General features: G+C 56.0%; 1 protein-coding gene across 1 annotated transcript; it reads right to left on the bottom strand.

The window, feature by feature from the left end:
- Positions 1-7,041: 7,041 nt before the first annotated feature.
- Positions 7,042-8,290, bottom strand: TCIM (transcriptional and immune response regulator). Its single transcript, XM_086768049.1, has one exon. The coding sequence runs from the start codon at positions 8,167-8,169 to the stop codon at positions 7,849-7,851; it is 321 nt and encodes a 106-aa protein (XP_086624175.1). The 5' UTR covers positions 8,170-8,290; the 3' UTR covers positions 7,042-7,848.
- Between the last annotated feature and the right edge of the window lie 3,156 nt (positions 8,291-11,446).

The raw sequence follows: 11,446 nt of genomic DNA, 5'->3' as shown, positions 1-11,446 counted from the left end.
TGCGAGTTCAGTGATGTTTTCCTCAGCTAATGGTAATTTTGGTTTGCTTACTCAACGCTCTGTCAGCAGAGCAAGGGCATTCTCTTCCCAGAAGGCTTGTTTGGGGAGTCCAGGTGGGATGTTTCTGGGAAAGATCCCTGCCGTCGCTCAGCCAGGAGGGCTGCAGCAGCGCGGCAAGGACGCCCGTGCCCGTGGAAGCGTGGCCGTTGCTCTGGGCCAGCGGAGCGGGGGGCGTCTGCAGGACAGGGGGGCTCCAGCCCATTGCTCCATCCTCCAGAGCAAGGACGGGCAATTGTCATAACGCGACATGGGGCAGCGCTTGGGGCTCGATAAATGGAGCTAGCCAAACCCTGGAAAACAAGCACTAAACTGGAATTATTTTATGAGCTTTCCCCTGGCATTGGCATCTGCAGACTTTTATCTGGAGCTGTGTGGGAAGAGACTGTGTCGCAAGTGTAATTCCCGTGGGACGGCACTTTGGGTAATTAGTTAAGGCCCGTCTTTGAGGCGTTTCTGAAGGACCCAAACATCCCCATTCCACAACAGGCTGCAGAGAGTAGTGTTGCAGCAGGGATTAATGTGGTCGGAGAACTGAGGAGCGCTTGACCTGAAATAGTACACAACAGGATGAAATTTTTAATTTTGTAGTAAGCAAACTTGCTGTGCATGGCTGGAAGCAGAAGGGAGGTTGAACCCAGCCTCGAAGGCAGCGTTCGCGGGCACGCGGTGTAATTCAGCACGGGGAGGCTGTTAGAAGGTGTGAGGACGCTGCTGCAGTGCCAGTACTTGACCTGGCTTTAGTGTCTTACACAAAATGGTTTACATCGTTCAAAGGAAAAGAGTCCCCAAAGCAGCAGCAGAGAGAGATTTCGGTCTGTGACAGCCGACCTCAGGTCACCCTGGGATTTGTGCCAGCACAACCCGGGTTTCTGCGCGGCGACTCCGGACTCTGCCCCGTGCCGGGGCGGCTGCGGGTGCCTCTGGGCGGTAATTCCAGGCAGAGCACAAAATTCCCCCCTCAAAGCCAGGACGAGCGGCCGCCTCATCCCCCAGGCTGGGGGACCAGGGTCGGTTCGGAGGCGGCGGGAGGTTTCCCGAGCCAGGGCTGCCGCCCGCTGCAGCCGCACCCGGAGCCACTCCGCGCTGCCGGGAGTTAATGGGGCTCTTCCTTCAGCTCAATTACTGGGCACCCACCTGAGGAGCTGTAAAGAACAGAGCAGTAAATCTTACAGTCACATATTAAATTATATCTAATTTATTTACTTACGGCAGGCTGCAAGCCCTGCAGCGGAGCGTGGGCCATCACGCCAGTGCTCCGGGGAGTGAGGGGACCTGCCTGGTGCCACGCTGGGAGAGGTTGGGGGGCTCGGTGCAGGCGGGGGTCGGCTGCTGCTAACCTGGGGTCCCCCAGCTTCTCGGTGAAGCACAGGGCGAAACGGGGAGGGGGCCAGCTGTGCGGCAGCGAGCAGAGCTGGGCCGCTGCGGTTCTGTCTGCAGGGATCTTGGGGGTTGGTTCAGGGTAACGGGTCATTTTTTTCTATCTGACCTGGAGATAATTCATTTCAGAAGGCAGATAATTTTTTATTCACTTTTTTTTTTTAAAAAAAAAAGCTATTTTATTTTTTGGCCAGTTAGTCGGGGAAAACCTGTTCCTTGACTTTGATAAATGTCTCTCCACCGGCGTAAGGCAATCTTGCATACTTTTTATTGCAACTAAAACCCTCGGTGTTTAGGAAGAGGCTTGTTGTTTGAATCGAGATAAAAACAACATATGCTTGGCAGCGTGTTCTGCAGAATATATTCAAGGTTTTTACTTCTGTACAAAATCCTTCAAGTCGCCTGGATTTTTTCCATGGGCTCTGCTCGGGTCAGGATTTTGATAGCCTGTGAGTTGTAGGTTTGTCCCTGAACCCGCTGGCAGCCCTGTGCAGTCGTTCTGCGAACGGGCTCAGCAAACGGCACGCGGTGGGGGTGGCTGGAGGTAAATCAGAGCCTCCCCGAAATTCTGGCAGAGGCAAAGGCTCTGATGGCTCGCTAGCACGTCTCTGAAATGATAAATCACAGTTCAGAGAGAGGGAGAGAAAAACCACGTCTGGATTAGAACTTTTTTACTGTTCAGGATGGGAGGAGAATTTTAAACTGAGATGGAGAATAAGTCCGGTCTGGGCAGCGTGGTTTGTCGGTGTTCCTTTCCTTTTGCTTACGCAATGTCGGAGCAGCGGGTGGGGAAAGCACCCTGACCTGTGTCAAGGAATTGAGATGTTTATATGCCAGTTGTGTCTGCTTTCTTGGGCCATAAAAACGCCTTTACTTTGCAAAGACAATGGAAATCCACCTTGTCTCCTGCGGGGTGTTGGGGTGTGGATGTGGGAGAGCAGCAGGAACGGAGCAGGAGCAACTGGGAGCGGCCGCAGCTGGCAGTGCCGTGAGCTGCTCCGCGTTGTTTCCACCCCCGTGTTCTGTGAACCGGTTGCTTTAGCGTGAGTCAGAGAGCCCCCCCAGCCCTGCGCCCGTGCTTGGCCATTCAGAGGAAGCGGGTTTTCCGCGGAGGAGGGTGCGGTGCTGAGTCCCAGCTGTTCTCTGTTACCAGAGCCTCTGCGCGCACTGATGATGCTCGCTGCGCGTGGGCGCCCGGAGGAGCCGGAGTCCGGGAGGTGACTGTTTGCTGGCTCAGCTCTGACTCACTGCTCCTGCCTGCCAGAGCCATAAAAATGCCACAAAACCCTCTTGGCCTCCCTGCCAGCCCTCCTGGCTTCCAGCCCCTCCGGGAGAGCCCTCGCGAGCCCCTGCGCAGAGCAGAGGTGCAGACAGACGTCCTGTGGTGACCGATGCTGTACGAGACGGGGTTCAGGTTTTGGTGCTTTGGGAACATCTCGGTACCTGGACAGCCCGTGTGAGCGGTGGCTTCTGCCCTGCTCGCTATTGGACAGGGATAGCTTCACTGCTCACGGAAGCAGAGAGCATCGCCGTGCCGCGTGCACCGGCTCAGTGGAAATACAGGGTTTTTCGGGGCTGTGTGTTAAGATTCTGGTCGTAGCCTAACTTTTATTTTTCAGCAGAGATACATGGCAACTGTGCCATCTCCTGTTGGATGTGATGTTTCAGAGGCTTTTCTTCTCAAAAATAGCTTTGTCTATCACTTCAGAGTGACACTGTAGCATCATTTTGCTGTGTGTGAGGCATTTGTGCTTTGAAACCCAGGCCAGATCTCTTCTGTGAAAACCATACTAACCCAACCGTAAATCTCGCCGTGTTATAGCTCTTCCCTCACATTTAACATGCTTTATAGGGGAGGTTTTCCTTTTGTGGCCGCGGATGAAATACGCTTCATCCGTGCCTTTTTCTAGGGGCCACCCATTGCGCCCTGCGCCGACGCCGAGCCGGGTTTGCTCGCCTGGGCACCCTGTGCTCCCACTCCTCCTTGACGGGGGAGGCTGGACGGTCTGGCTGCCGCTCACCAGGCTGGGCCACCTCCATCCCAGCGCCATCTCCCCCTCTGCTTCTCCAGGCTCCCGTGGGACAGAGGGCTTTCCCCTGAGCCTGTCCTGGGTGGGCAGCTTGCCGTGGCACGGGTCTGGCACCAGCTAGGCATCATTCCTGCTGACGTTTAGCCATGCAAGCAGAAAAGTCTTTTTTTCCCTCCTGCTCACCGCCTGTTGCTCCCGAGCAGAGCTGCTGCCAGCCCCCGTGTCTCTCTTGTGCTGTCCTGGGGCGGGTGGGCAGGCCGGGCAGCGGGGGGCTCCTGCCTTGCCCTGGGCCAGCAGACACCTCGTGCTCGGCGCAGCTTCCCTGGGTGCGCACAGGGCTGAACCGCCTGTTTCCCACGGCGAGCCCGTCCCGCCAGGCAGAGCTGACGTGCGGCTCAGCTGAACAGTCAATTTTTAACCTGCCCCATTGCTCAATGGCGCGGAAGGGAAACTTGCCTGGGAGGTGTTGCCGTTGACTGGAGCACCGTGTTTCTCCGCGCACAAGCACGGCCGTGCTCCGCTCTGGACTCTGCTCATATTGTGTGTATTCGATTTCAGCAGAAATCAGAGGTCACGGTACGAGGTGTTCAGACCCGGTGTCTCCTGAACACGGCAGACAGCCTGGGTTGCACTGTTGACTTGTTCCAACCCCGTCTTGACTTGTTCCAACCCTGTCTTCCCATCATCAGGATAGTTGCAAGAGTAGATTTTTGGAGAGCTGGGGATGCGTGTTTTGGTGGGGAGACAGATCGTGGGGCCTCGGCGCTGCCTGCTGTAACTGACCCCCCCTCTGCTCTGGCCTGCGAGCTGCTCCCCCCGCTCCCCAGTCTGTCGAACCAGAGCTCGCGTGATAAAGGCTTCTGCTGGTTCTCTGTCCTGGCTTTTCATGGCTTCTCCTGGCTGCCTGCGGCAGGGAGCCGTCCGGGCACGGCCGCTCCAGCTGGGGGTCCGCAGCCGCCTGCTCCCCTGCGCCTCTGCCTATGGCAGAGCATTGGAAAGGCTGGATAAAATTAGCTGTGGGGACACATGTTCCTCAGGATGCCAGGACAGGGGGACACCCAGTACAGCCAGTTTGACTCACGGAGAAGAATTAATGGAAACGCCCGGCTCCTGGAGGGAGGAAATACCTTGAACAGCCTTTTCCTTCGTTTGTTGGTGGGGAGGCTGACAATGGGCGGGAGCGCTGCCGGCCGTCTCCTGAATGCAGCACGCGCGCGCCGACAGACACCGAGTCTGCGGCAGCAGGCGCTCAGGAAGGGCCCGGCACAATGCGGGGACCTGCCCTCCGGCCCCTCTCCTGCACGGGTCGTGTCCGGACAGCGGGGCAAAGCACCGTGCGGTACCAGCAGTGCTGTGCTTGGCCGTACCCCCGCGAGTGCCGGGTCCTGGCTCTGAGCCGGCCGCTGTGCAGCCCTGAGAGCAGCAGCAGGGATGTGAGGGGTCTGCAGTGGATGTTCGTACCTCAAGCTCTCACTGACGAATGTCTCGTAACAACTAATCGCAATTTGCCCTGAGCCTGCTGTGAGACACGCTGCTGTTCACAAAGCACAAACCTGCCGAATGGCACGCAGGCTGTGAGCAAGGACAATTGCCTTTTCCACTGTAAAAATCCAATAAACACGTAACTTTTGGGTAAGTAGCCTTTATTTATCAGGGGCCAATAATTTAAATGTAATGACACAAGAGGGACTATGAAGTCCCTAAGTCACAGGATCTTATCCATCACGTTATGCAAATGGTTGTGAGCAGCAGTGTCTGGGCAATTGGAGGACTTGTCAGCGGCAGCCGCTTCAGTCCGTGTGGCTTTGTCTGCCGCAGCCCTGGCTTCCTTCAGATTCACTTGCTACAAGGAGAGAAAGTTAGGGGACAATGCGTCGGGCTCCCCTGGTTGCTGGTAGCGTTGGGCTAGGTGTGGATGCAGGCAATTGACGGGACCGTGGTGTGGGTCAGGGTGCCGAAGCATCGGTCCTTCCCTCCGCACGCTCCCTTCGGAGCCGGGTGCCCGGTTTGGTGTCGGGGGCCAGGAGAGCGGCGAGGCTTTGACAGACCCACGGCTGGGAGGGGCGTTGTGGAAGGCTCAGTGACCCAGAGTGAGCAAAGCCCCAGCAGCAGCGTCGGGGAAGTGGAAAGCAGCAGGACGGCACAAAGCGAATTTGGTACCCACGGCGGGGGTTCTGAGGACACCCTCTTGCAGCGGGGTTATTGGGGTCCCATCACACACTGCATCCCAGAGGCAGATGGACTTTGGCTGCATGGCCTGCTTGGTTTCTATTTTGAGTGTTTGTCATGCAAGAAATGGCTCTGATGGGAAAACCTACCCGGGCGGGAGGAAGGACATCCCAACGTCCGGAGCGGCTGGGTGGAGGCAGCGGGAGGGGTGGCATGGCAGAGTCCCGGGCTGCAGGCAGCTGCTCCATGGCCCCGTTTGGCCTTTTTTGGAAACAGCCTGTTTGAGGCAGTTTGTGTCACTCTGGACAGTTTCGTGGGGATGTGTCATGGGTGGGCGAAGCAGCTGCAGCTGAGCGGGACGCTGCACGGGCACAGGTCGAGCGCTGGGACACCAGCGACTGCCTCTGGAGTAGATCCCACTCCCAAGCAGGTTTTTCTGGGTGAGGGCACTTGCAAAAAGCCTTCGGAGGCCCTGTCAAAGAGCTCTGTCCCGAGGCGTAGCCCCAGCTCCCAGAGGAGGGGCCACCACGCGTCCCCTTTCCCACTTTCAGGGGGCCGGGGCTGCACCGCGCGGCACCGGGGATGCTGTGGGGAGCGGTCACTGTTCCGCACACCCCGCACCGCGCTCCCAAGCATGGTGCTCTTGAGGAACACTTGGTATGGTTCATCGCATTACAAATAGTTACAATTAGCCAATCTATTAAGTAATTTAAGGAATTACTTCCAGTCGCCCTGAGTTATGGGCAATTTGGAGTTTGTGCTGTAGGCAAAAAGCCCTGTAGCAGGTCTGTCATTCTTCTGATTTTTTTAATCTTTGTTGCTTTAAGCAGAGTCATGGGAATGTTTTTTCTAAACCAGCGGGTTATTAGAGGACATACTTATAAATAACTGCTCTTGGCTATTTTTAAGTATTTTCAGCATACTCCATCATGGTGGTATGGCATAACCTGCAGAAAAACTGAGTCCCAGCCCACCGCCAAAGCATTCACGACTCACTGGTTTGGCTGATGGAGAGCCAGGTCCGAGTTCCCGGAGCGCTGTGCAGGAACGGCGAGAGCCCGAGGAGCCGCCCTGCTCACTGTGCCTTGGAACTGGTCATTTCCTGAACCGATTTTTCTGGTTACACTATTGCAAAACGCACAGTTCTCCGTTATTACGCGGGGAAGCTAACAGTTGAGTCAGCTTTACACTTAAATCTGGTGAGGGCTTTCTGGGGATGCCAGAGTTGCCACAGCAACCGTGGGTCAGACTCTGGAGCTGCTGGGCGGGGCGGCAGGGGAGCCGGGGGACACTGGGGGTCCAGGAGAGGCATCGGGAGTCCACTCTCCAGTCAGAATCTATGTGAAATTACCTAAAACATATAACCTCACTCCTCGGGAGAACTGAGCATTTCAGACAAGAGAAATTATATTTACTTCATAATTTATTAAATTTCAGATTGCAATATGCAATAAATTATAGTTGATATAACGTCATGAAATATTACCATGAAGTCTAATAGCTGCTGTAATCTATACAAATAAGAACTGTAGTTATGATATTTTGATTTTTTTAGTGTTAATGGGAAGTGAACAAAATATTAAGGAACTTCACAGTAAATTCAGGGAAATACATCATTATTATTGCTTCTTGTACTGCACACACACGAAAGGTACAGCTACGTAGTGTGTCTGTAGCGCGAATGCATTCCCCGAAGGCTGAGCTCACTGTGCCTGTACGGGGCGTTACACGCGTTTTCACAAACGCAGAGCAATCTGCGCCCGGCAGCCGTGCAGTCCCCAGACCCCCATCCTGCCCGCTCGGCCAGGCTGCACGGAAACGAGCGTGCAAAGGCAGAGCACAGTCAGTAAACACCGAGTCCCTCAGAAGGTCTGGAGTCGCGCCCAGGCGCGCGGGGTGTCCCTGCGGCTCGGTCCCACAGCTGCCCGAGGAGCCTGGTGCTTCCCGCCGGGAGCCACTGGCTGCCGCGCTGCTGTCCGCACCAGTGCTGCAGTCATGCCGATGCTGACGTCTGCACCGGTGCTGCAGTCATGCCAATGCTGCCGCCCGCACCGGTGCTGCGGCTCACGGCGTGCACCGTGGGGCTGAAGCCCTGTGGGCCGTCCGTCAGGGTCCCCGTCCCGCGGGGCAGCGGAGCATGCCGCGTGCGGTCGGGAGTCCCAGTCAGTCCCGTCCCAACACGTTCTCCTCCATTGCTGCTCCCTGCGCCAGCTCAGTGGACTTTGATGAAGTATTTCCGAAGCGTCAGGAACTGCAGCAGCTTGTCTTTTCGCCTCTGCTTCAGTGCCATCAGCGCTCTTGTTTTCTCCTCCAGGTCCTGGTCAGTGGCAAGGATTATCTTGGCTCTTTCCTCCGCCTTCTTGTCTCCGGAGTTTTTGAAGAGTTTCTGCAGGGACTCCTCGTTGATGCTTTCAAAGATGTTGGCCACGGCTTTCTTGCGCAGGGCGGTGTCGAAGCGGTAGCCGTGGACCGAGGGGCTGACTCGCAGGGACGTGGACATGGCTAGAGCGTTGTAGGCTCTCTTCGTTTTCATCGATGTGGGGTGCTGTCGGGTGTGCCCTGGGTCCGGTCAGAGGGATGGGTGCTGTGCTGGCTCCCAGCACCCGTATTTAAAGGCGGTCTGGAGAAAAAGCCGGCGGCTCAAGTTACAGGGGTGAGATCACGCTGATGTCAACACGGAACAGTCGCAGGCGAGGTTAACAGTTAAGTTGCCAACTTTCCTCTGCCACGCAGCCCAGGAGAAAGCTTTTCTGTCTCTGCAGTGGGGATGGTTTTCATTTGATCGGGTGGAGAATGGGCTTCACGCTGCTCCAGGCATCGCTGAGGGGCTTTGAGCGAGTGCAGCTCAAACGCTGCTCCTGGCCTTTTGTTGTGTGTGGAAGAGCTCTGCATTCAGAATATTGTATATATATTATATAATGTAGTATAATATACTATTGAAACTCCAGGTGAGAACTATTGCATACTAGAAAGAGGTGTTAGCCGTGAGCCTGGTCACGCAGATGTGCGCTTGTCTGTGTCGTGGTCAGACAGAAGTGCAGCAACGCAGCAGAATCTGCTCAGGTCCGGGCATGGGATGCTTTCTGCTGCTTCCCAGATGATGCAGCTGATGTGTAGCGCTCACAAAAGCTGTATTTCCTAATTGGCACGTGGTTTAGCAAAGGCAGCTGATCCATAATGTCCCCTGGGATGGCTTCCTGGGATGCTGCACCCCGCAGCTGCCCAGATGCACGTGGCAATGCTGGCACAGGGGCCGCAGGGAAAACCCCTCTGCCCCGCCATGTGTGCTGCGCTGCAGCAGTGGCACTGAGCAGTTTGTTGCCCTGCTCCTGCCCCGAGCATCCTTTCTTTAATTTCCAGCTCCCCAGTGCAGTTCCTCTGCTCCAGAAGAGTTTGTGCTCTCCACCCCACTTGGCCAACGCCAAGCCCGTGGGCTGGGAGGACTCGCTCTGTCATCTGGTTTAGCTTGGGGCAGCTCTGCGAGGCGCAGGGGACTGGGCTCGGTGGTCCCTACGGAGATGCTCTGTGGTTCAGTGCCTGCCTCTCGCTAAGGCCGTGGGCTGGGCACGGGTCCCTGCGAGGTGCTGAGCATCCCGCTGGGCTCAGAAATCCGGTATCACTGAGCACAACTGACCCTGGCCCAGAGTGGCAGTGGGTTCAAAAGTCACCCGAGGCCAGGGAGCCAGAGATAAGTGTGTTTTGGTTGATGGCTTAAAAGCTGCCGGATGCTGCAGAGGCACGGTTTGGAAAATGAGTGGCTTGTTTACTGGTTGCGTTGATGACCCCAGTTACTCATCCTTACTGAAGGAGTCCAGACACTGCCTCTGTCCCCGTGCTGGTTTGTCCAACGGCCCCGGGGGATTCCCTTATTTACCTGAGAGCTCTGGAGGGATCCCTGACCTCTGTGATGAGCAGATCCACACTAACATCACCTGGTTGCCTGTCATTCCACATTCCCTTTGAAGCTTTGTTCCTTCGGAGGGAGTGGGGGGACGTGGGAGCGGGGCCTGGAGACCCCAATCCTGTGGCCAGTGGGAGCTGGGGAGAGGCAGGAGCACCTGACCTCCCAGTGCCATGGGACTTCTTTCCACCAGTTCTGCATCGCCATCATTGTGCAGGCTAGCTTTTACAAGTTTATCTGAATTTCTTTTGTATGTGCTAGTTGTTATGTGCTTTAGTGTCTAAACAACTACTTTACAATCGCTTGTGATTCTCCTTCTGCCAGAAAGACTTAGAAGCCTCTTGCTTTGCTGTGGTCTCGACGAATTTGTGCGAATTACACGTCAGCCACTGCTGGCTCAACATTTGCAAGGCTGGTAAATCCACCCTGGAAATGGGATCTTGTGATGTGGCGGTCTCCTGGGTCTGTGCTTGTGAAGGAGCCTGGTGATTTACAGACTCCCGCTGGTGTGAAATAGGAGGGGGGAGCAGCGGGAACAGGGCCCACGCGCATCGCTGGTCCCCTCCTGCCGCCGTGGAAGGTGCTGCCTGGAGCGCTGGGGGGGATCCTGCCTGCCCAAAATGCCTGGCCCAAATGCTGGGTGCGCTTTGCTTCGCTGGACAGGTAATATGGTTTCAGGGTACTCTGGGCAAAAAGCAGTGCCAGAAGGTGGGCTGTGATCTTGCGGCTGTGGAAAGTGAGCCCTTCTTTCGCAAGGCGCGGCTTCCCTCGCCGACAGCGAGAGTGGAGGCGTGTTAACCTGCGCCTGGCTCTCACCGCTCTCGTGGCACACCGAGCCGTTCTGCAGGTATTTGCAGAAACGCGGCTGAGAGAATAAATTAGCAATATCTGTGGAAGATAGAAGCTCAGAAAAGTGCCATGGAGACTGGGAGTAAAGCTGGTGCTTTAGGAGCAAGGCATCAGACAGCTGCCGGGATGAAGTGCGCGTTTTCTTGTGAGCTCATCTTGTGAGCGGTAACAAATGTCTTTGCTCCTTTGAGCTTCTCTGCCCACGTTGTATAAATTTAGTTGCGTTCGACTCTGACTGAGGGATGAAGCATGCCTCATCTGTTTTTTTTCCAGTAATTTTTGTTTATATCAGTCTTTTAATACTGCTTTCCCAGTAATGCCTAGGACGAATTATTCATGTGTTGGGTTGGAGCAGAACTTCAGACAAGATGCGATTTCTCTCATAACTCCTGGTATCATTGTATAATTGCTCCATGAATGCAAACGCTCCGTTTCACACGGCAATGGGAGGATTAATTCCTATCCCCACCGTCTGTGCAGAGCCCCGTCCCTGATGGCACGTCGGGCTTGGACCGCTCTGGCCGCGGGGGCTTTTGTGTCGGGGAATGGGCAGGGTTGTGCCCAGCTTTAGGGCGTGGGGGTCCTTCTGCAGCGTCTGGCAGCACGTCCCACCGAGCATCCCTCGGGCAGCGCATCCCGGCCCATGGCCGTGAAGGTTCTGAAGCTGAACCATTTATGATTTATTGCAGGCTGAAGCGGGCCTCTGGGGTCTCGTAATCAGAGCCCACAGTTGCCGGGGGGAAAGGTTCGGGCAGGATGGTGACTCAGCGGCCAGGTCTGCGCTCCGCTGGCGATGCAAAGCCTGTTTAAATAGACGCGCAGGCCAGAGGATCCCGGCTGCCCCGGTGCAGGAGAGCGGCAGGTAGAGCGGGGGGCTCGCCGCAGCCCCAGCACGGAGCTGGCGGGACGGCCGGGGCTGCCCGTGGCGGCGGGGTGGCTGCAGCAGCCAGCGCCTTTCCTGCAAGCGCTGCAGAGAACTTACTCCGTATTTATGTAACTGTCCAAACGTGCTCCAAAGAAGGCAATCCGGGATGCCTTTGCATTTCGCTAGGGCATGTTT

The sequence above is a fragment of the Chlamydotis macqueenii genome, chromosome 27 (assembly GCF_036417535.1).
Source record: "Chlamydotis macqueenii isolate bChlMac1 chromosome 27, bChlMac1.mat, whole genome shotgun sequence".
Taxonomy (NCBI): domain Eukaryota; kingdom Metazoa; phylum Chordata; class Aves; order Otidiformes; family Otididae; genus Chlamydotis; species Chlamydotis macqueenii.
Note: the sequence above shows the minus strand (reverse complement) of the source record. Positions and strands in the feature narration are given on the sequence as shown.

Bases quoted from the DNA above. Each gene is read 5' to 3' on its own strand.
- TCIM (XM_086768049.1), bottom strand. From the start codon at position 8,169: ATGAAAACGAAGAGAGCCTACAACGCTCTAGCCATGTCCACGTCCCTG.